Below are 25,650 nucleotides of genomic sequence, written 5' to 3'. Positions count from 1 at the left end.
TGGTATTAATGCCATTGCTGCGACTCAGAAACGGATCCTATCAGCTTGATGATAAACTGCTGCGTAATGGAGTTGTCTGAACCGAGTGACTGACTGTGTGCTGAGGCCCCTTTCAGACGTTTGAACTTTGAAGTTGAACGCACGGACAGATAAAGTGATGGGTGAAAATAGATACAGCGTACAAAGCGTTCTTGGAATAACAGAAGATCCACTGATAACGTACAAGGCTGCGCTAACTCCAGTTTAAAGTAGCACAAGACTTGTTCGTGTAATGTCTTTGTGAAGTTCAGTATACTGGAATAAGGAACAGGAGTTGAAAGTTTGAATTGCAAATTAAGTTGAAGCTTAATAGCGCTTAATTAATCGAGTTACCGCAAACTCTAGGTCTCGACAGTAGCCTTCCAATGACCTGAAAAGTCTGAAGTTTATGAATTTTCTGAAAGTCAGCCAAAACTGATCTTTATATTAGCTCAGTCATTTCTGGAGGTTGTGGGAAAAAAGCCAACGAAAGCCTTTGATCCATGTTTTGTATATTTAGGTCTTCAGTGTGCTGGCATTTCAGTTGTTCTGCCAAACAGTACCATTTGTTAGGTCTTTTGAGTTGTCTATTTCCTAAAAAGGTATTTCATTTTGGCTTGGACAAAAACAAAAAAAAATCACTAGCCTGGGCACCTGGGATAAACAGATTTCATATCCGGGCTATTTGTTTATTTGGACAGCCAACAGAAATATATTTACATATATACTGACTTTCTATAGCGCGACCTACTCATTCCGAATCCTGCTGCCTGACTGCACTGTATACAGCTTTACTAGGGAGATCAATTTTCATGCATTGGATGACTTGTATAAATGTTGATCGATGCCAAGGAAACTATCCAGACTGCTACCAATGCCAAGACCACCAGTGTTAACATAGCTGCTTGTAGTGAAGGTGAAGTGTCTACTGATTGCATTTCTCCTGGCAAACTTACATTTTTCATAACCCTCGCTTGCTTATATTCTAGCGGATGTCAGCTCACCATGTACTCGTGCAGTCCTGGTTGTAGACCGGTGTGGTCTTGGAACAGTCTTACAGTTCAGTTTACTGAGCAGAATGTTATTTTTGTTGTTGGAGTGGGGCTCCATGGTGTCCCATTGACCTTTGAATTTTTAATCTGTCCTTGGCTACCACTTATTTGCCTATTATTTCTGGATTACTAAAACATGGGCGTGGACAGCACAGTTACAGGAGCTTTTACTTAGCCAGTGAGCTAGCTAATACATATCTGATTATGCACGCCTACATATTGGCATAAAACTATAGAAAGAATGCAGTTCATGTTTCAAGTCAGAGGGCTCTACCGACATAAACAACTGCCTGGTAGGAGATACTTATGCCATTATATTTGTATTGGTTATTAATTTAATACATTTCCTTTACGAGTATAAAATGCAGTCCATTTGATTGTCTTCAGTCATTTATCATTTGTGGTTTTGCTGGTGTCCTTGAGAGATGCTGGTCTATATGGGTGTAATACTTACATGTATATTTGGGATATGTGTGTGGAGAATACTGGGTCTCTGAGCAGTAATGGGGCGTAGCTGGATGTAGAGAATTAATATCCAGCATGCAGCGGGAAGGACCGCACTGCACAGCTTCAAAGCTATTTCCACACATTATCTTCTGGAAGCTTCACAGTATCGCCGAAATGTGTTAATAATAATTTCCACACAGCGTTATCCCACTGTTTTATCCATTTTAAGTGCTGAAGTATTTTGGCAGGTACTGATTGTGAGGGGGGGTCAAGGCTAAATATTTCTGGTGCCGCGTAAAATATTCATGCAGTGACTCTTTTAATTATTACAAAGTGCTGTGCTATTCCAGGCAAAGGACACGCAGACAGACTCGCACACAAACTTTTTACATCAACTGTCTCAGGCTGTGTGCTTGTGGTCTCAACAATTACCATGCATTATTTAAGAGTGGGAGACGACTCGTTTTCGTGCACTGCACTGGGCTCAAGCGTCCTTGCTTTCCTGGTAAAGGCAGCAATAGACACCAGAAACTGGAGCTTCCGTCTTCACCCTTAGCGTCACCAAAACTCACGTTAATGAACCGCAGTGAAGGTGTGCATGTGTGTTCCATTAACAAATGTATGATTTTAGGTGCAAATTGATATTCTTGTATCATGTATTCTTTTGCCTACTGTACATACACCCCGGGGACGACTGCAAGTGTGCCTCAGTAATGAGCTGACTTGTTTATTCTGGCCTTCTTATGGAACACTTCAAGTCCTCCCGGAGCTCAAGCGTATGGAAATACAAAACATACAAATATTTTCATTTCCTCTGGAATGGCAGGGAAGCTTTCCCTGTATACTGCCAAAGACATGACTAATTGCTGTGTTTACGAAGGTGACATTTTATAAATGAAGCTTCAGTTCGAAGAAGCAAAATGCATACTGTTCATTACAAATGGCTGCATTTGAAAACTGAAGGGATTTTATTAAAATAACACGCAACCATACGTATTAACCTGTGAACACTATTACATACTCTGTGTGTGTGTGTGTGCTGGTGTTGCTTTCACCTATTAATCTCATTTTCTTTCTGTATTCTCTTGATTGCTCTCTGTACCTAAAGAATAGCAGAAAAGCCTTCACCACTCTGTGTTGCTCATTATGTCAGGTCTAGACCCCCAACAGCAGGATTTACTGCTTTCTAATCTCACAAACCATTTGATAAACATTCAACTCAGTGCCTTACACTCACTGGCGACCCCTACTCATTCATACAATTATCTAATCAGCCAATCATGTGGCAGTAGTGCAGTGCATAAAATCATACGGATACGAGAAGAGCTTCAGTTAATGTTAACATCAAACATCAGAATAGGAAAACATGATGATCTCAGTGACTTTAACTGTGGCATGGTTGTTGGTGCTAGGAAGGCTTGTTTGAGTATCTCAGAAACGGCTTGTCTCCTGAGATTTTCACTCACAACAGTCTCTAGAGTTTGCACAGGGTAGTGTGGAAAAACATCCAGTGAGCAGCGGTTCTGTCTGTGGAAGCGCTTTGTTGATGAGAGCGCTAAAGGAGAAAGGCCAGACTAGTTTGAGCTGACAGGAAGACTATGGTAACTCAAATATCCACACTTTACAACCATGTTGAGCAGAACAGCATGTCTGAACACACGATATGTTGAACCTTGAGGCAGATGGGCTACAACAGCAGAAGACCACATTGGGTTCCACTCCTGTCAGCCAAGCACAAGAACCTGAGGCTACAGAGGGGACAGACTCACCGAAACTGGACAGTTGAAGATTGAAAAAAGACCAGGTGATGTTCTTCCAATCTTCAAATGTCCGGTTTTGGTGAGCCTGCCTCAGATTCCTGTTCATAGTTTTGAAAGTGAGCCATATTATCTACCGTGCAGCGGACACTGATATTTTTATTGTTTCAGTGCGTTTGTCAAAAATGAGGTCTTTCTGATTGGAAGGGGGGAACTTGAAGATTTTTTCCCCAAACCCCTTGTTTCTTTGTTCGTGTATATACTGAAAGTCTAAATACTGAAGGTGGCTAATTTAATACAGTAATCTTTCTGTAAAACCTCTCGAAAGCAGGTTTTGTGTTAGCTGTGTCGTCGTCTTTTTTCCTTCTTTTTTTTTTTTTTAATTATTATTATTTTTTTATATATATATAAATATTGCTCTTAATTTCCCACACATGCAGTCTGATGAATGCTAAGGAATGTAAACAGATTGAGTCATTATTCTGTTTTCACCAAATCCATGTCATGACATGCCTTAAGGTCTTTTAGCATCCTGAAATCTGTTCTTATTTGCCTTTCTGCAGGAAATTCTTTCTTAATAGCAACCGCACTTCTGCTCACATTCGAAGAATATACTTTGGTGCCAGATGAGTCTGCCAGATGTTACGCAGACATTTGGACTAGTTTTTTCTGTCCCTCAATTAAATGACCTTTAACTACTGTTTATCAGATGCGGATATATTTTGTATTTCACTGCATTTTGTCATTGGCTCCCCTAGTTTCTTCATATTCTTTAAACGTCACACGTTGGTAATCCTGATGGAGATTAGGAATGAAGCTCAACGGGGCATGTTACAGGAAAATAATCTACTCTAGGGGTTTGACACGACCTGACATGAAGCAGAAGAGTCTGGTTTATAGTTGACGCATGACTTTGCGTGTGTGCGCGGAAGCAGCAGCAACGCGAGCGGCGTTATTCACATACTCGCCTGCCTACATCATGTACATCATGTATGGAGGATTAAATCAGATTAACGATTAACGTCGGAGCCAAAACATCCCTGTCCATCTAGTTTCCAAGTCGAACTGTAACATGCGTCACGGGTTCATGCATTTCTCTTTAAAACGTTCCGTTCTTGTCGTCTCAAATCTAAAACTCTGACCTCATGTTCAAGAATATTTAATGATATAGGAAATCCAAAAGACCGGTACGCAAAACAGACTTCCCGGTAGGTTTAAAAGCTATACAAAAGGTTTTTCAAATGCAAACACTAACTCTAATAGGAAAACCGGTTAGTGTTAGTACTTAATAACATTTCAAGAATAGTGCATGTATGCGATTTGAGACTGAACGCTAGTTTGTTTGATGTAGGTAGAAGGACAGATGTTTCATTTTTAAAGACATTTTCATTGCTTGATTCCTTCACTTCACTGCATTGTCTCAGGGTAGTGAAAAATCTAAAGTAGCACGTACACTCATAATTTAAATGTGGCTCGTTAGAACTCAACCCCCAGTAACATTTCAAAACATCAAAATCCATATTTGTCATTAGAGCGATATTTCTGATATGTACTTAAGCTGTCTCTCGTGCCTCCATATGTAAATTAAGCTACCGCTAGTTTGAAAACCCCTGGTCTCAGAGCTTAAAGTTGTTGTAGAGGCTGGGATATAATGCGTATGTTTGACTGGATTTTTTTATGTTTCAACCATAATGGTGCATAATACAGGTCATGATATGTTAAATTAATGTATTTTATTGATTAGTGGCGCATTACATAATAAATAAACCTGACCTGACAGTTTGTTTTTTACTATAAAATAGCATCGGATGCTGATAGCATGCCTCGGCATTCCTTTCAGCTGAAAATTTCATTAAGTTCCTCTGCTCATTACATGCAGTCCCAGTTGCCAAATTTATTCCTCCTTAATACATTCAAAGCATTTCATGAATTGCCCTTTAGTCTAGCTCAGTACACGGTGTCCTGCTAGCCTTGATTTTTGTTGAACTATGATTTTAACACTGATATAATCTGGCATTGATTAGTACCCCAATGAGGAGGTTTCCCCTCAGTCTAGCTTTTTCCAGTTGTTTTACTGCTGTGCTCACAGGCGGGCCAATTCTTGTGGTTGAATACCCCCAAAATGGCTCTACTTTTGTAGTATTAATTGCACCTTATTAGTGGGCGATTTGCTGCAGAGTGTCCTTTGAAGCCAGTTGCCTTCATTGTTGCCATGTCTGTGAAATGTCACGTCAGATTATGCACATGGTCACCTAAAGTGTAACAAAGAAGTGAATAGCCTTCCGTTTAATTGCTGCCTCTGTTAGTCTTACACAATCTCCTAGTTTAGCTTCAGTTGAGTCTTTTCAGTTTTGCTTCATTTGAAGTCCATCTCCATTCATGATCATTTATCACACGTTTATGTTAAAGATTATTATGCTTGCATTAGTGGATGGACTAGAAATGCTGATGGAGTGCACATATTGGTATTGGCTGCATGAATCATTAATGTAGTGAATGCTTAGCTTCATCTGAGACAGATTGGTGCACTCTGAATCAAATCGAAGCATGTTGGGCTAAAATGGCTGTGCCCTTTACAGAAGTAGGCTTAATGTCATTGTTGATGGAAAATCAAGCTCTTTGATGGGATAGACATTTCATTGTAAACCTAGGTTGATGTTTATGTGGAGGAATTACTGGAGAGTACCCACATTATGAAGTGCCCTGACTGCCTGTCTCTCATGCTCCTTATTCATGTCCTCGGACACGAACACTACGTGTCCAACATGAATAATCTCGAAGAGGTGTCCGAAACGGACTAAACAAACTAGTGTCGTGTCTCAAATCGCATACTAATGTACTGTTTTAGACTAGACTGTACAAACAATAACTGGTTTTCCTATTACGTTCGATGTTTGACTTTTAGTTTAGTTTCCAAACCTACCGAAAGGTCTGTTTTGTGTACCAGCCTTCTGGGCTTTCTAGAATAGTAAATAATGCTTGATTTGAGATGGAGCTCATGACAGCAGAAAGTTTCAATAGAGGTTGTCAGTTAACATCACGGTTCTTTTACAGTTCGACTTGGAAACCAGGCGGACAGGAGTGTTTTAGCTCTGACATGCTATCTAGTGGATGTCGCATTTAATCTTCTAGTCGAGTATGCTAACAACGCCGGTTTTGTTGCCTCTTTTTTTTGCACATGCAAGCAAAGTCATGTATCTGATATAAACCGGCCTTTAGTCAAACCTTTTTTTCAAATTCATCTCGACACAATTATTGTTTTACAGATGTGCAAGTACGTTTTCCTCATTTCTCGCTCGACTTTGGCACATTATTGCCGTCTGTTGGCATTTGCATTTTCCGGGCAGCCCGTTATCTCTCTTTACCACCGTCTTTCTTTTTGCCTTCAACATTCCTGTTCCCTTCAGATTCCTTTGATTACATCCGATGGGAGAATTAAGTGCTCCCCATTCAACCTCTCAGAAAGAGCAAGTGTAAGAAAAACCGAGTGGGACTATAAAATGTTAAATAAAATGAGAAAAGAGTGATTTGTCATTATTTGGAGTGCAGTGTGTTTTTTTTCAGTCACTCAAAGCCCAGTAGAAAGTGCTGGTGGCAAGAGAAGGTAAATTAGCAAAGTCTTTTGGGGTGCTGATTTATGGAATACATCTGGGCTTGTCCTCGATTGTCTTCAATTAGAAGTTAAAATAGCCCCCTGTGTGGTAAGCAGTGCATTTCCACCAGCTCCTTCTACTCTGACCAATTACACCGCAGACAAGGTACCGCATGGTTCTAACATATTGGACCTTCCCTCTCAGCTCATTGTCCTCCCTGGGGTTTTGGAACATAGAGTACAAGGTCTCCAGTGCTGACTGATTCCATTTTCCCCCAAATCCCAATTTTGAAAATGATACCAGACTAGGGCGTCTGGTCAGTCGTCTCTGATAAGTGGTTTAATATGGCTTTCGGTGTCTTGAACCTAAAGAACATTTACTGATGAATGTGCTTACAGGGAAATGATTTCAGGTTTCTATTAAAAAGTTATAGAAGTACTATACACACTACCAGTCAAAATATTTTTTTTCAACGTATGACTTGGAGCGAAATATTCCGAAAAGCAGCCGATAAGCGTCCAGCGTAGGTGTGAACTCCTTTAATACTGTTTAAAAAGCATCTCGGGGAAATTCCTCAAGAAATCGGTTGTGAAAATGCCAAGAATACATTTCTGGAAATTCTAGGCAAAAAGAGGGTCTACTTTTAAAGATGCTAAAATACTAAATTATTTTGATTTATTTTGGATTTTTTAATCACAACATAATTCCCATAGTTCCATTTGTGTTACTCTAGAGTTTTGATGACTTTATTATTATTCTAAAATGTGGAAATAAAAAGGAATGAGTGTCTGTAAACTTTTGACTAGTAGTGTAAGTATATAGGTTATGAGTGCTGATTTGAAAAATGTTCATCTTATTTTACCGTAAAGAAGATACATTTGTTAAGAAAATCAAGCATGCCTTGGTTTTATAACTGAAACTTTTCTACTGGTCCACAGGTTGCATAAAGCGCAAGGTTCGTCGTCGGTCAATTTGGGAGAGGGGCATCATCAGGAAGAAGAAGAGCAGCAAGAAGGAGGAGCTAGAAGATGACGATGAGCCTGAGGAAGAGGAAGGAGCTGATGACTCAACCGTTCCTATCCAGGGTAATGCCAGTCCAGCTCAGGATGAGTCCTCCTCTGATACCTTGGAACCCCAAACAGATAAACCCCTTCCCCAACCCAATGGGTATGCTCTGAGCACTGAAGAGGAGAGCTCCAGTGAAGCCACCACGACTCAAGATGCTCAAGGCCAAGATAAGGCCAGTGCAACTACCTTTAAGAACCCTCCTTCTGCAGGGGAGAAAGAGGCAACCGTGCTCTCTGAGCCCCAAGAGTGTGTAAACGGAGACGAGTCACTGGACAGTATAGACAGTGAAGCCAATGAAAAGGAATCGGGGAGTATTGAAAAGGAGATCACAGCTGCTTTCAGAGGAGGGGAACAGGCTGGTTCGGAAGATGTGGTGCAAGAATGCAAGGCGAATGATTGTACACCAGCAGCAGATGAAGCAGCTAGTGATGGAGTTCATGAAAAAGAAGGTACTGTGCTGTCAAGTAGTTCACAGTATGTGCAAGCGTCAAATCAAGTGCCTCTTTCTACTGCTACCCATCATTTGTTTCAATACAAATTATTGGTTTTGCATTTAGAGAAAGCATTTTTTTTTTTTTACAAAATGTGAAATTTTTTGCGTGATGCTCACAAGAAATACCTGCTGAGTTCACACCTCCAGCTTATTTGCATCTTTCAATCTGTAACTGTACCAAGGGCAATACTATAGTAATTATGTTTTTTTATTATGTTTTTGTTTAATATTTACTGTGACAACGCTTTATATACCTAGAAACAAAAAACAGATGGATAGAATAAAGATTTCTCAAAGCAAAAGGGAATTGGTAAGATAACACATTACATTGCTTGAAGTGCACTCTTTAAGAGACAGCAGAAACACTATGTCACAACTTTAATTACTGTTTTCTCTTGGCAGCTGACACATTATTTTTGTTGGAGCTTTTGTCTAGTGAGGGTTGCACCACTAAAGCAAATCCTCATGGACATGTACACTGTTGTATTAACTTAAAGCTATTTTGTCCTTGTCAAGGCAGGTTAGATGCCAGATGTATCTTTGTGAATATTGGTGTAAGGTCCTACCTGTTGTATTTTTATAGGTACCTCCAGAGAGAAGACGTGTAGAAGAAGCCAATCAGAACAGCAGAAGGAAGTTCTAGCAGAGAGGCCAGAGGACCCTCCACAGCCTCCGCCTCCACCTGCTTTAGTTGTAGACTATCAGCGCCTCAAGGTAAAAATCATTATTATTATTTTTTAAGTGAACAATGGAATGAAATCGACCGTATTTCCAAAATACACCATCTCATAACATTGAAATATGTTTGTACCTACAATAATAGTTTAACCTTTGCTAGTTAATCTGGATCTATCGAAACCAACTTCGGTTTCATTGATCTCACGGCCGTGTGCTTGGAATAGCAATAACACTTAAAGTTTCATCACTGCAGTTGTATTGACCTTCCGTTTGAGAAGCATGTTTTTGATAGAACTTGGTTGTTTTTCTGTGAATCAACTGGGGTTTGAACTAGTACTTACTGCTACTGCTTCCTAGCACATAACCTATGTAGTCATTCTCCCGGGAATTTTACCGAATTCATTACAAACGTCATGATGTAGATTTGTTGAATCTATATCTATTCTAATTTTATGGTAAGAGTACAAATACCGGCATTAAATCTTTAATGGTAATCGTAGGTGCAGCTTGGCTGTTATTGCCACTTTCTGTTATTATTCAGGGCTGTCACATTAGGCTCCTTTAATGGTCTCATTAAATATATTGAGCTAAAGATGTATATATTCAGTAGCTTGAAGAAGAAGAAGAAGAAAAAAAAAAAGGCATGTTAAAGTGTGCTAATTTCTGAGATGGTGAATACCAGCCATCATTGCAGCAATCATTCAAGTAACGTTAGAGGAAACACTCATCAGCACCGACGTAGTGTCATCGTTCCCTCGTAACAACATAATTTTTTATCGTTTCTACTCACGCGTACGTTCTGCTTTTATATTGTGCCGTTTAAATCTTGCACTGTGCAATTCTTTCCACTATGTGCAAATTATTTTCATCGTTGCTTTCCACTTAATAATGCATATGATAGTAAGTGGATCTTATGGAAATGTAAAGGAAAGGACAAGACCTGTAATGTTTAATGCATGCTTTGTAAAATGCATATCATGCTCTTTAGTTGCAGGCTATCTAGTTGATTGGCACTGAGAGAAGTATGCGTATTATCGCTTTGAACCCAGCAAGTGCAGTTACACAGGTTCCCATCGGAGTCCTGCTCGGATTGTATACCACACTGTCAAAAAAAATTGCTGTGGAACAAAGAGGAAAGTGCAGTCAGCTGTATTTGTGTGCTACAGACCTCAGCACTGGTTATCTCATACTTATTTCCCTGCACAACCACTCTGAGGGTTGCCATCAGGACCACTGCTTCTTGCATGGATTGATGGTCCTCAGCACTGCTTCATGCAGTTTTTACACAATGACGCAAAGGCTTTTGGCACTGCTCTTGGAGTTTGTTTATTTATTTATTTATTTATTAAGGGAGGAAAAAAAGGCAGATATCTTTAAGAAACAGATCGTGACGTGACGGGTGCTGTGAATAATTGCTTTTTCATTCTTGGCTTATGGAACAAATTGAATTTCCGGTGAAGTGGGATGAGAATTGCCGTTTAAACGGAATCTCCTACTGGTTGGGTTGGCATACTGCCTGGCACATATTAAAGAAGGAAAGCAAGCTGTTACCTTGCATTTCATTTATATTCATAAACCATATACAGTACAGATTGATTACTGTTAACTTTTTTTGTAGTACGGGAAGACCTCTGGAACAGTGTCAGGAGACGGGGAGCTGTGTTTTTATTTTATTAAAATTTTTTAAATAAATTTTTATATAGGTTTTGAGTACTGTAAAGAGTTCACCATCACATCCCACAGTTACTGAGAAGGCTGTGTGGAATTTGGTAAATATGCTGAAAATTCGACTTGATCGCTGTGCTTTGGTGGTTTTATCTGAAAAATTAAAGGTCAAGGTCTGTATCAGACCGGAGTAGATATAAGAAGTGTTTTGAAGATGAGCATTAAAATGTAGTTATTACAGCATGCCAAGAGATCACATTATTGAGAATATAGAGAGAAAATCACTAAATACAGTTCTGTGATTTCTTCTGTGTTTGTGTAGATCTCATACTAACTGTTTCAGAAATTAAAACAAAGTCTAATATAAAACAAAGGCAACCTGAGTAACCACCAAATACAGTTTTTAAATGATAATGTTATTTATTGAAGCAAAACAGTTATTCAATACCAACTGGGCCTGTGTGAAAATATATTTGCCTCTTTAGTTACTAATTCCCCAAATCTATGAAACTGCATTCATAATGTGGTTCAGCTGGACTAGACGCAACCAGGGCTGATTACTGCAAACCCTGTTCAATCAAATCAACACTTAAATAGAACTTTTTCAACAGTATGAAGCTGGTTAAAAGGTCTTACCCGGTAACACACTACGCCAAATTGTAAGAAATTCCAGAAATGATGAGGAAAAATGTGATTGAAATACATCAGTCTGGGAAGGGTTACAAAGCTATTTCAAAGACTCTGGGACTCCAACGGACCACAGTGAGAGTCATTATTTCCAAATGGAGAAACTTGGCACAGTACTGAACCTTCCCAGAAGTGGCCGTCCTTCCAAAATTCCTCCAAGAGCACAGCAACGACTCATCCAGGAAGTCACACAAGAGCCAAGGACAACATCAAAGGACCTACAGGCCTCTCTTGCATCAATACAGGTCAGTGTTTGACTCCACTGGGAGACACTGGGGAAAAAATGGCATCCATGGAAGAGTGGTGTGGTGAAAACCACTGCTAACATTAAGGCTCGTCTGAATTTAGCCAAAACACACCTTGATGATCCACAAACCTTCTGGGAGAATGTTCTGTGGACTGATGAGTCAAAAGTGGAACTGTTTGGAAGACAGGGGTCCCGTTACATCTGGCGTAAACCAAACACAGAATACCACAAAAAGAACATCATACCTACAGTCAAGCATGGTGGTGGGAGTGTGATGGTGTGGGGATGCTCTGCTGCTTCAGGGCCTGGGCAACTTGCAATAATTGAGGGGAACATGAATTCTGCTCTCTACCAGAAAGTCCTAAAGGAGAATGTCCGTTCATCAGTCCGTAAATTGAAACTCAAGCGCAACTGGATTATGCAGCAAGACAATGATCCAAAGCATCTGAGCAAGTCCTAGTCCTAGAAGTAACTGAAAAACTGATCTCCAGTTATCAGAAGCCTTTGGTTGCAGTTAAACAAACAAACAAACAAACAAATAAATAATAAAAACTGTAGTGCATTTATTCAGGTTGCCTTTGTTTTATGTTGCATTTTATTTGAAGCTCTAAAACTATTTAGTATGAGAGAGACACAAAAACGGAAGAAATCAGTTTTTCACATTTTCACAGCACTGTAAGACTGTGGCAAGAGCTTGATGATCAATAAAAAGACCTAATTTCCTTTTGGATTTTTTTTTTGGATTCTCTAATTACGCTACACTTGCATACACTTTGGAAAGGTCTCATAGATGTGCTGCTTTGCTCATGCATTATCAGGATAGGAAATTTGGGTTGCTTTGCCCTTGATTTTTAATATTTTACAATTAAAATGAATCCCGGGAACTAATGAAATTAACCTTTTGAGACGATGGGAAAAGCTTAATCGCTGGTTTTAACACGCAGTAGACTTTTTATATAACAATTAATAATTTCTACATGATATTAGACTACTACACTGCCAGTGCTAGACTATATTATATTACCAGACCTACCTGCCAAACTTTGTTCATTATTATGAAATAAAATCTATTGCTATATGTTTGAGCAATTATAACTTTAGACAATTATATATGTAACATCAGTTAACTATCTTTATTAACGATGCCACTAAAATAAATATGTTTGTAGCTGAAAAAGGAAAATGGATTTTTTAAAAAAAATCTAAACAGGCGTATAACAAAGTGCAACACGTTTCAAATAATTGTAATTAGCAAATTTTTACATAAGCAGTTAGGTAAACAACTCCTCCCCCACCAACCCCTCTCTCTTTGGTCATGAGCGTCAGCAGTAAAAATATCTGCCCTGCAGCCGTTAGACCACCGATTCGTAAATGGATTATATCGATAATGTCCTGTTATTTTTTTTACTTCATATTACTGCAGAAAATCCCCCAAAATGCACCATCCACCTGAGCAATCGTTGCTGTCGGCAAGCAGTTTCCTACTGCACAGCTGGTAATATTATTACACCCTCCCATACTCTCCTTAAACCTGAAACGTTGGAAATGTTCATTTTGCTGTCTTTCTAGCTGTCGATTCCGGACAAGTGCATCGTTTATCGTTAATTGCGAGCGAGGAAAGATCTCACAGGCCTAAATGCAGGGTGTTCTTGATGTGCAGACTGTAATGCTGCACTTTCTATCCGAAAGAGACCGTGTTTTAGTTTGTTATTTTACATAAATGGTTTGGGAATTAAGAACAGAACAATCCTTTATAACACAGGTGCACATCAGCAAGAATCATACTGTTGATTTGTTTCAATCCTTCTGTCATTTATTTTTTTATTATTATTAATAATAATGTAATGCTGAGGAAGTTTATTTCTCTGGACTGAAGAGAATAGGATCTTTTATTGGCTGTTATGTTGTAAGGTGTATTTTTATTGTTCTCTCATACAAAAGAAAGTGCAGTATCCCTGGAGCAGTCGTTATTGGTGCGTTATAGGTTATTGGTGCAGCCACAAGAGGACAGGCACTAATCCGGCTGCAGGCTCATTCCCATCAACCCCTGCTTTTAACCCCTGGGTAATCATAGAGTTGCACAATTACAAAATACGCTTTTTCACTGGACAGTGCCGAGCAGCACGGGAGAGTAACAAATCAATAGCTCACGATTGTTTGTCAACTCATCACTCCAGTTTAAAACAGAATAACCAAACACAACACAAGCTAGATAATGGAGAGTATAGCACAGCAGTCTTCAGTGGTCGTGTAGTAGCTGATAACATTTCTTTACGTTTTGAAATGTACTTTTTCTAGTGGTTTTATGAGAGCTATTATAGTTTTACGGGAGTTTTTTTAATAACCTTTCTTCTCATGATCTATGTACCTGAATCCAAAATGGCTTCCTATTAACCATATATGATCCCTACACAGAGTATAGTATAATATAATATAATGGAATTTAGATTTTTAAAAAAAATTTATTTCATGCTAAAGAAAACATTTTGTGAATCTCAAGTAGGATTTTCCTAAGTGTGCATATCTCTAGTCACCAGCACAACTATCAGAGAGCAAATGCTTTCACAGGTTCTGGTAGGCGATGGGGAAACGAACACTGCTACTTGGCATTTGGCTGGATAGTTCTAGACTGTAATTAGTAACCATAGAGAACAATTCTTATACTGGAGGATTGGAGTCCATCAAAGCTGATTGATTTCCCTGCTCAGGCACACCTATTTAACTGTCGTTTTGATCTTTAAGAATTGCCATTGGACTCCAGTGTCCTAAATAAGTGCTTTCCCCTCATTTCCCGTTCTTTCCTTTATACAGAGACTAAGAATACTGAGCACAGGATCTCATTTACGGTAGTGTACCAAAATATTCATGATGTACCTAACCATAGGTTTGACGTGGAAGTTGATTATATGGTTTGCAGCATACATTGTGCAAAATTTCATATTTGGAAGAAGAAAAAAAGAAAAGAAAAGTGCAAATATACAAAATACAGCTTCTTAACGTGTTTAAAGGCGATGTATGAGCAGATCCTGGCTTGTTCCAAGTTTAATCTTATTTCATGATCTGCTGTATGTAGTTATTTTAACCAGTCCTGAACAAAATGCAACAATGCCAGTTTAGGTACAGTTCACGCCTTCATCTTGATTATTGTTCATTTGCAGCCTCTGATTTTAAGTGGGATTGTTATTCCCATAAAATTCAATATCCCCCGAAATCAGTTGAATTGGTATCTGAGACTTTTCATCTCCTGGCCAAAAAAGCTTGCAGTTATGAAACCACACGTAATCTCGTATCAGTTTAGTTGTTTAGCATTTCTCAATGTTGTGCCAATGCAGCTGTTAATTATTAGGAAGGGTTTTTTTTTTAAAAATTAATTAAGTAATTAACGCTTCACCAATTTTTCTAGTAAATTACCATTATTATAAATGTATTGTTCAAGCTTTGAATCCTTTTAGTCTTAATTCTTAGTCTTATTAATATTTTAAGTGTTTTATTTCTTTACAGAATTCAAGCTTGTTCTTTAAATCTGTATACTAGATCTTCCACAATTCAGTTAGCTTACATTTCTGATTTTAATCACACCTGACACATACTGCAGTGCATTTTAATTCAGCTCCTGGTTTGAAATGTGAACAGCGGAGCAGATTGTTGCATCACCTGTTCCCTTTTTCTGCTTTGTCTTTAAAACTCCTGAGTTGATAATTCATTCATTAATGCATCTAATCTGCTGCAGCTCATGAGATTGGAATTAAAAAATCGCTTATACATATTGCTTGGGGTAAAGCGTTCAGAAGTCCACGACTTTTCTCAAACATTTGGAGACTGTGTATTAATCATTTAACTTGGGTTGAAGTACATGCTCTCTGGTAGAAACAGAAGTGGCTATTTAATGCAGTTTGCACCTGTATGCACCAGATATGTTCACTGTATACTTGTATACATGTATGTATATTTGTGGTGTTATTTTAAAGATCCTGGTTCTTGTATAAGGCGATTTGTCGTATTGGTTTCTCTGCTGGACTGGCCAGGTTGTTACTCAGCAGCAGAGGATGATAACCCTCAAGGGGTTAGAGTTAAATTGAGTGTAACGAGAGAATAGTAGTGGGATCTGCTACCCATGATCACTTAGCCATGGTCTTTGTCAATAGCACAAAACACAGGAAAGGGTCCACACCTAATCCTTATTATTGACAGGATTATGAAGCTATGTATGGTTAGTTATCTTTCACATCATTTTGCAAGTGTCAAGTCAATACACATTCAGAGAGACTTTAGGTCTGTCCCAAACCGCCGAATGTGCACCAACTAGTACTGAGAAACTGTTTAGAGTGGAGTGTTTTTGACCCTGAGGATATAATTATCTGTTGCTGTTTCCTCAGTATTATAACAGCATTACGAGAATTTAAAAAGTAAACACATTTTATTGTACACATGAATGTTACTGTCAGTTGCTGAGTACCTCTTGTTTGTTGTGACTGGATGTCCCAGGACTGCTGTGTCGGTGGCTCGCGTCTACCTGCATAGAGTAGACTGCACGGCCGTTAATCATGTCCGTTAACTCTAACTAGATACAAAACAATTTATAGTGTCAAAACTAAAACGATCACTTCAGCTCTCTTCCTATGTGTGTATTTATTACCAGATCTGTTTTCTCTGTGTATTTCATTATCATATCTGTGTATTGTGTTCTCAAGCCTGTCAAAAACATTGATCGCCAGATAGTCTTGGCATTCCAGACAAAACCTGATGCACTATATATATATAGGCACAGAGGTAATTGGATGCCAGTTGACTCTCTCTGTCCAGATGTAGCAAAGTTTAAAATTCAGAAAGACAGAGAAAAACATGAAACGTATAGCTAAAAGAAATACTTGGTAATTATACACATTCACTAGATATCCATCAAATAAGAGAAAAATTAAATGACACCTGTTCAGCAAGGGAAAAAAGCTTTGATTTTTGTCCTCTGACACAACTGATTAAATGCTCTGTACACATTCAATTAGATTTTATTTGTATAGCGTTTTTAACAATGGACATTGTCTCAAAGCAGCTTTACAGAAACATTTAAGTTGTGGCGAGTTAAAACTCCCTAAGATGATCTGAGGAAGAATCCTTAAGAGGAACCAGACTCAGAAGGGAACCCATCCTCATCTGGGTAAAAGTACACCTTAGAAGTACTGCTTTAAACATGTCCATAAGTGATGCATTTTATTTATTGTCCTGAAACCAAACAAATATTCCTGCAAGCCAGCTATTCCTGGAACCGTTTGCTTTTTCGCCTGAATGTGCTGTTCTTTTTGGCTAGGCCGTTATCCGAGGCTGACCTGATGTTCTCATAGCGAGCCCAAAGAACTCATCTGTATGCATTTTGAGAAGCCGCTGATTGTCCACAGAATCACCATGATGAATGTGTCAATTGATATGGCATCACAGGGACCGAGGCATTTTAATTAAAGTCGGGGTGAAACGTAAACACCAGCATGCTGTAACTGTATATGAAATGGAAGGTAATTATGATTTGCCTTAATTAGCTGTCAGTGTGATCTTAATTGCTTTGGAAAGATGCTGACCCCCTGTCCTGACTCTGTGTTGGTAGGTTTCAGGTGGCACAGGCTTTATGTGTGGGCTTTACCTGCCTAACTCTTTTACAATCCATTTTTTTGAGGTTCATTAAAGTTTTGTTTGTTTGTTACTGTTCAGAATGTATTTATTTTATTGGCTTTGTCACTAACTACTTGTAATATTGTATTCACATTTTTGAAATTGGCAAAAACCTCAACAGCCCCAAATCAAACCCCCCTTAGGATAACGCGCTTACATTGCTATATATGTACAGTGCTAATTCAATGTTGCAGTATTTTATTTCCATTTTTTGGTTGAGAACATCAGTAGTAGATTTTGTAGGAAGTTTGTATTGCTAAAATGTGACCCAAACGATGGCCTAATAAGCACTGTGGTGCTTCGAAAGGTATGCACTTTGACGTCATTGAGTTGTGGGCCTATGCGAGTGATTTTAAGGCTTCAGGGGTGTAAAAGTGAGCATTTGGGACTGTTGTTAAAGATTTCCTTACTTCCCCTTGTGTTCAGCGCTTTGCTGTGTGTTCACACTGGTTCACCGTTCGGTGATACTGGAGGAGAGGCACAAAATACTTGACTCAGACACTTGTGCTGATTGTATGAGGAATCAAGATAGTTGTTAAATGTGATGACCATTAAAATTCTTTTCAAACTTTGTTTTTAAAACTGAAGCATATGTTCATTTGGTTGAATGAGATGACTGAAGCATAAATTCATTTGGTTCTAATCAGTCAAGTCCACACAAAAACAAATCGCATAGGTTCATACTGACAAGTATAAATGATGTACCAGTTGAGTGCCATATAAAAATGTGTGGGATATAAACATGACTAAATTACTGATCATACTCATTTTAATACATTTTTTTTTAAAACAGGATTTAATTTACTTAAGTTGCTTGATGAGAAGTTACATTAATTTGAAAGACACTTCAGGAGTCTAACTGAATATCTTTTTCACAGTTTTTGGCTTAAATATTGTTGAATCCTCCTTCGATGCGGGATTCCCCAGAGGGCGCAGTAAGTGTGCGTACAGGGTGCTCGTATGTGTACCTTTTTGAAGCCTAAAATGAGAAATGGACCACCGTAACAGCCGTATGCAAAGGAATACTATGAGTCTATAAGTGTGCAGTTTGGGACAGGACCTTAGCACTTGATCGAACATGCACACCTTTCCTAGTAAAAACTGTTTAAACCTAGCTTCTTTCCGAAGAGGTTAAAAGTAATAGATTAAGTGGAGGGCATTGCAGAGGATGCACAAATATGTGCATAATGTGATCTTTACATGCATTGTCTTTCATCACCACAACCTGGTATTTGTACACTCCAGACAACTGCATCCTTTAACGTGTCCCTGAAATCAAAATTTTTATTTATACACACACGTGTGTTTTCATGATATTCTGTACTTGTCATGGTGTATCTCTAATGCAATTGGCTGTCAAGCAGCTCAACACGTCACTCTGAATTCCTGACTCAGAAGGAAATATGTGAGCATAAAGAATGAAATCACAGCCAGGGAGCCATTTCATGGGAGCTTTCGGGTGGATACTGTGTGTATGCTGTGACACGTGTGTAACGAGTACCCCTTGCTGTGTCCTGTTTGCTAAATGACCCTGGTGTGTGTCCTGTCCTCTGTTTGCAGGCCCTGCTAGATCAAGTTGTGATGAAGAGTAAGGGCTACAGTGTGGATCAACTGGAACGACTTTACTCGGTGCTCAGCCAGTGTATTTACCAGTACCGCAGGGATTACGACAAGACCTGCCTGATCGAGGTCAGTACTTTCAACCTCTGTGAAGTCATGACATTATTCAGATGCTCCTGTTGTGGCATGTATTAATGCAGGTGAATAAATGAGATCTCCTGCATTTTCTCTGGCTTGAGTTGTTGTTTAGACATCACCATAAGACTGTTCCTGACAAACATCCTACAAGTCTATTTGGTGTATTGTTAAGTCTTCTTTTCCCTGATTCTGTTTAAACATACAGACCTGGTAGGCAGTGCTGACGTCCATGCTCATTAAGTTTACACTAATGCTTACAGCACTTTAGCCCAGTTATCCTCTTTAAATCACCCGCCTCAAATTAGCACTGCTAAATGCATTAAGTGCAGTTGTTGCCCATAGATTAAAAGGGCATACAAATATTAAGAACGATCAAATACTAAAATCCAGCCGATTAATCCTCCAGTCCCTGAGCTGCATGTACATTACTGGTATTAAGTGTTTTTATGTGTTCGACTCAACAACTAAAACAAAGAGTGAAGGTAAATGTACATTCAAGGATCCATACTACACAATGAGCAGTTTTTTTTCCCCCCCAGTGTTCATGCTTTCTCTGAATTAGGATAGAAAAAAAAGTTTTGATATTAATAAATAGGAAAATATAGTGGACTCTAAAAAGGGTACCTGAGCAGATGACATTAATGAGCTTAGGCCTCTGCAGACCTTCAGGCCTCCACTCTCTTTCAGCTGGCCAGCAACCATTACCGTTGTATTTGAGAACAGCAAACCTAATTTCCCCAGAGGATTGAGCACAACTCACTGCTATCAACACGGTGCTCTAATTTCAACACTCCGCAGCTGTTCAGTGTGTTAGCATCCAGTCTGTGTGTATTCATCATCTGCTTACAGCTACACAGGCATAATGAACTCATTTTCATTTCTTTCATTTTCTGACAAGTTGTTAGTTTTGAAATAGGACTGCAACAATGTGCTGCAGTAGTTTATAATTTATTATTATTTAAGCTTAGAATTACATGGGTGATGTAATCATGGCTTGACAGTGCAGAAAATACCCATGAAACCCTGAACAATGCTAATCATCATCTTTTTATTCTCTCAGTATGTCTGCTTATATGCTTTGTAATTACTGTACAGGACAAGTACAAAATGTTTCACAGGGGTATAAATATGAGGTAACACATTCACTTAGTCATTCATAATAATGGGTAAGACCAAGCTGTGATGTGCGACAAAAGTTTGTTGAGCTTCACAAAATGGGAAGTGGCTATAAGAAGATAGCAGAAGCATGGAAAATGCTCATTTCCACCATCAGGGCAATAATGAAGACGTTCCAGTCAACTGGAAATGTTATGAATCAACCTGGAATTGGACGTGTGTCTATATCGTCTCAACACACTGTGAAGAGGACGGTTCGAGTGGCCAAAAAATCTCCAAGGATCACAGCTGAAGAATTGCGGAAGTTAGTTGTGTCTTGGGGTCAGAAAGTCTCCAAAACTACAATCTGAAGTCACCTACACCACCACAAGTTGTTTGATTTCAAGATAAAAGCCTCTCCTCTCATCCAAAAACAAACTCAAGCGTCTTCAGTTTGCCAGACACTACTGGAACTTCAAATGCGATCGGGTTCTGTGCTCAGATGAAACTAAAATAGATAGTGGTGGTTTTGGTGCACACAGAGAGGTAGCCATATGGAAAAGTACCTCATGCCCACGGTTAAATATGGTGGTGGCTCTCTAATGTTTTGGGGCTGTTTTTTCTGCCAGAGGACCTGGACATTTTGTTAGGATACATGGCATCATGGACTATCCGATATCAACAGATATTAAATGAAAACCTGACTGCCTATGACAGAAAACTTAAAATGGGCCGTGGTTGGATCTTCCAACAGACAATGATCCAAAACATACATCAAAATCAACACAAAAATGGTTTACTGACCACAAAATCAAGGTCCTGCGATGGCCATCCCAGTCCCCTGACTTGAAACCCATAGAAAACCTGTGGGGTGAACCGAAGAGGAGAGTCCTCCAGCATGGACCTCGAACTTTGAAGGATCTGCAGAGATTCTGTATGGAGGAACGGTCTCAGATCCCTTGCCAAGTATTCTCCAACCTCATCAGGCATTATAGGAGAAGACTCTAAGCTATTTCCCTTTGCCAAGACAGCAGCTCTAAGTATTGACTAAAAGGCTGGCAATAATTGTTGCACACATATATTGAACAAAGTTTTATGGTGTGTATATATAAACCTGTGTTGTGTTTGCAATTGTTTGAGATCCATGAGAGCAGAGTATTTTTGTGATTTTTTTTTTTTTTTTTTTTTTTTTTTTTTTTTTTTTTATAAACAAAAGATTAAAGGGTTAAACAATAATGACAATTTTTCACAGCTTTCTTTGCTCATATTTACCAAGGGCACTGTACATCAAGTAAACGTAATGGGCTGGAAACAGTGTGGCCTATAATTCATTATGATGCTCTGATTCTGCTTTTGTGCCTTCTGCACTTGGGACTCAACCTTCTGCTGCTTTAGATGGTCCCACATTGATATAAAGATTTAGACTTCCCAGAACTGTCCAAGTCTCACCCTTACTTCAGTGGATTATCTCACCTGGATACTGTAGATGTGTACTTCCTAATAACTGCTACTGCAGTCATAAAGCCTGTCCTGTGCTCACCCCAGGACTCTTATTCACAATATAATCACACTGAACATCATTTCAACACACTTGGTACTGTTTGCCTGTAAGTAATGTTTTTAATACTACATAACGAGCTATGGGTTCACGTTAGGGTTTAGTTCCTCGTGTTGTCTTGGGCACTTTTTCCTCGTCACTGTGACCTCTGGCTTGTACATTAGGGATCTAAATCTCTATGCAGGTTTCTGTAACTTGCTTTAATGTCTGTTGTTAAAAGTGAAATTGAATTGAATAGACGAAGTCAGAGGAAATGCAATATAAGCAACGTTTCTTATCATGACTAGTGTCAACAGATGTTTATTAGCTGGTAAGTTTTTCTGAGCATCTTGGAGAATCTGCCACAGTGTACTCTGAAATATGTTGCTTTCTTTACTGCCACACAAACGTTTTCCTGTAACATTTAATTTTTAGTTGAAAAAGTCATGTTTGGGGGGAAAATTCTTGACTTTTACACGGTACACACAAACACACAAAGCAGATGTGATCCTTTTTATTATTCATTTTTTTTGTTGAATAAACATAATTTTTTTTTAAAGGTTTATCTTAAAACACAGCACTACTGCTTTGCTGGAACTTTGGTAGGAAACCTATATATTGTGATGCATATCATGTGTCATTGAAATGTTTTTGAAATATTGTGATCTCTTTTTGTCATATCGTCCACACTGAATAGCAGCTGAAGTTGAAGACCTTTTGTTTGCTTCTCACGGTTGTTATCCCATGCTGTGATTTTCATATGGCTCACTTTTTCCCATTTTCAGGAGATGGAGAGGCAAGTCCAGCATTTCAATACATTCCTGTGATGAAACAAGGCGATCATAATCAGAGACTCCTGCGATGCAGAAGGAGACCAACTTAAAGAACCAAGCTGCTACAGCGAGCCGAGCAGGTTTGGTGTTAAATGGCAAAGGAGGAGTTAAAGGAGACTTGCAAAGACTTTCAGTGGCAACCTTGGTGCTATTGTCTCAGGTACCTGGACAGAACTAGTCTACAGAACCAAACACAAGTCAAGACTCGTATAGGTTTCAGAAACATATATGCCAATTTCTAATGGCCGTTCTTGGTGCTATTAGGTGCTATTGTTTTTCCATTTGCTGCTCCTTGAGTTTCTTAAAAAAAAACAAAAAGTGAGAAAAGAAATAAATATCATCATATTAAAAGGAAAAAAAAAAAGATTGTGTGATGTCACTTGAACACCTTGGTCTCATTTGTCAGGAAGAGACAGCACACCACCACACAGGCACAGATTCTCACCAGCAGTAGTAAAACCCCACATGAATGAGGTGTAATGCCATGAGGTCATGCCAGTTTGTGATTGACTGTGGAGACCAATCGCATCATTCTCCATCTATGAAAACCATTTTAATGCGTTAAGTCCCTGTGATCTTCCACCAGAAGGCATTTAAACGTAAGCAGCGTGTAACTAACACAGAATTGTAAGCGTTTTCTACCTGATGCATGTGGTGTATCTTTCGCAGTGGAAAAGCTGAAGCCCCATCATAATAAGAAAATCCACAAAACTGATCGCTTCTGTTATTACAGTGGAATTATTATAAATACCACGATGCAGTAAATTTGATTCCGATCCTTTTTTTTTTGTTGTGCATTTTGAAATAAATGCTAACATATCTAGCTACAGCATCAGGAATGTTTTACAAAAGATGCGTTGCCTCTTAAAAGTTGATCTCTTCCTGTCCAATGAGCATTTACAGTTTGGTATTGTCATGGCCACATATATTTTTGTCTTTTGGGAAAAGATGGCTTGTCTCAACTCTTTGGACTGTTTAACAAATTGCTCATTCAAAATTGTTTGCTGTGTATTTATTTTATTTTATTTTATTTGTTTTAATTAATAAGCATACCTACATGATTTTCACCCTCAAGACAATTGTTCTGATACCAGTTGGTTATGCCATGACCTTAAGTTGTAATATTTTGTATCATTTACTTTTTTATTATTATTATTACCTCTTAGTTTGGGTTATATGAATGCTAAGATTGTTTGCATTAATGAATGAATGATGAACTAGGCAATTTTAGCCAGTGTGCTTTGATCAATATATGGAGCATTATTATTGTGTTAAAAATGTTTTTTAAAAGGTATTTCGGCTTTTTTTTGGGTCTATGGTTTAGTTGTATTAAGACCTTTTGATTAGTAGCTACTTATTCTTTTAGTAGCTAGGTTCTAGTTGGTTTTTGGCCTAGTGTGTTTAATTGCCAAGGCCTATTCTCAGAAAGAGTTGAACCGCTTCTTTCTTCAGTTTGCAGAAAAACATTTCTGAAGTTAAGACTCATCTCAATTTTATGTAAAGCTGAGTATACTTACAAACCATTAAAAAAAAAAAAAAAAAAAAAAAAAAAACACATGCAAAAAGAGAAATGAGCTCTGGACTACTGCAGCGAGATGGAGAACCCTGGCTACCTCAGTTAAAAATGATTTAAGACAACATATTTATCAAAGACATACAGTATTTGTCAACATCTGTAACATCGCTGCACCTTTTACCATTTGAAAGCTCAGGTACTGAGCAACAAGTCCTGTGGCTGATGCAGTAATCCATCCTTTTGCTTGGTTTTTGGTTAATATAATTGTTTACTGAGTTTTGCAGTTGAGCCAACACAAACACAGCACATTAACTTCAGTAAGATTTTGTATTATATATCTTCGTGTCCTGTCCAATGGACCTTGGTGATGGCAGCCATATTGTTTGTCCACTTCACTACAGTTTCTTATCTTTATGTCTGGCGTAATTGCATCGTTTTAGCTATTTATCTCCCACTCTACCTGTTTATTTATTATCATAAGTATTGGTGTTTGACTGTCTGTTCATATTTTTGTACACCGTTGATTAAAGGGGGACAAATTGGAAATTTGTTACAGTTTTTGAAGTTGGAGCCATGTCATGATGTAGCACATTGTAGCAGGGTTGCGCAAGTGGAGAGGTTTACCGGTCTCAGGTCTCTGCTACATTCATGACCTATTTATTCCATTATGATGATGGTGGTGGTGCTTTTTGGGCTTTGTGGTAAAGGGCCTGTCATACAACTAATGTTATGAGTGTTTTCTCACCTCGTACCCCATATATACTGCATATGATCTGCTTGTTCTGTGTAATTCTCTAGGTACTACTGTGATGCTGACCACTGGGTCTGAGATCCTGACATTTTAGTCTATTTCACAAATTCTGTATGGATTGAAAGAACTGGAGGACATACAAAATGTTACCTGTGTTCACCTCTTTAAATGTGGTTGTTGGCTCACTTTGTGTTGATTTTATTTTTTCAGTATTTATGGTGTGAGACTGTACTGGTCCTAAACTGTGTCACGTGGCCAACAAGTATTAAAAAGTGAAATTTCAAGTTTAAAAATGGATCAAATTTAAGAGAAATTGGGAAACACTTCAAATATTTATATTAGAAAAGTGATTTAAAATGAAAAGAGGCCTACGCTGATGTAGTGATCTGGACGCGGTACAGGGGGAAGAAATGTCATGTTAAATAACATTTTTTCCCCTCTTGGTTTGACCTGTGCTTGATATTGCAGACTACATAATTGTGATACATACAGCTCCAAAAAAAAAAACAACAACAGAAACAACTGGTACTGGTGATAAACTAGTGCGGAGTGTCATTTTCACATTTAGCTCTGTTTTCCACATTTGGTTTGATGTAGTCTAGTTGCATCTTTGTTCAAATATCTGTGCTGTTGCTAGGCCAAAAACTGGCCTACTGCAAAACTGCCTGACTACTGACACCTGACTGGAGCCTTAAACAAGTGTTACTGAATGAAAAAATAGTATATCCCCATTCTGATCCTGCATCATCCCCTGAAGAAGAGCTACACACACTTAAATGTGGCTTAGCTCATGCTCCGTAAGTCATTTCCTTTTCCATTTTTCCATTTTTAAAAGTCAAGTTGGTTAAACATCC

The 25,650-nt window shown here is 38.6% G+C and overlaps 1 protein-coding gene across 2 annotated transcripts in view; it reads left to right on the top strand.

Annotated features, from left to right (window-relative positions):
- The window catches only part of atad2b (ATPase family AAA domain containing 2B), a 78,998-nt gene extending 54,916 nt beyond the window's left edge, over positions 1 to 24,082 (top strand). For both annotated transcript variants that reach the window (XM_053613844.1, XM_053613845.1), the window contains 4 exons: positions 7,806 to 8,384; positions 9,012 to 9,142; positions 18,927 to 19,055; positions 22,482 to 24,082. In XM_053613844.1, the coding sequence (XP_053469819.1) occupies positions 7,806 to 8,384; positions 9,012 to 9,142; positions 18,927 to 19,055; positions 22,482 to 22,523 (881 nt within the window). In that variant the 3' untranslated portion in view covers positions 22,524 to 24,082. The remainder of the gene's footprint in view (positions 1 to 7,805; positions 8,385 to 9,011; positions 9,143 to 18,926; positions 19,056 to 22,481) is intronic.
- The last annotated feature ends 1,568 nt before the right edge of the window (positions 24,083 to 25,650 follow it).

The sequence above is a fragment of the Ictalurus furcatus genome, chromosome 25 (genome assembly GCF_023375685.1).
Source record: "Ictalurus furcatus strain D&B chromosome 25, Billie_1.0, whole genome shotgun sequence".
Lineage (NCBI taxonomy): Eukaryota > Metazoa > Chordata > Actinopteri > Siluriformes > Ictaluridae > Ictalurus > Ictalurus furcatus.
This window is presented reverse-complemented; position numbering and strand designations above follow the sequence as displayed.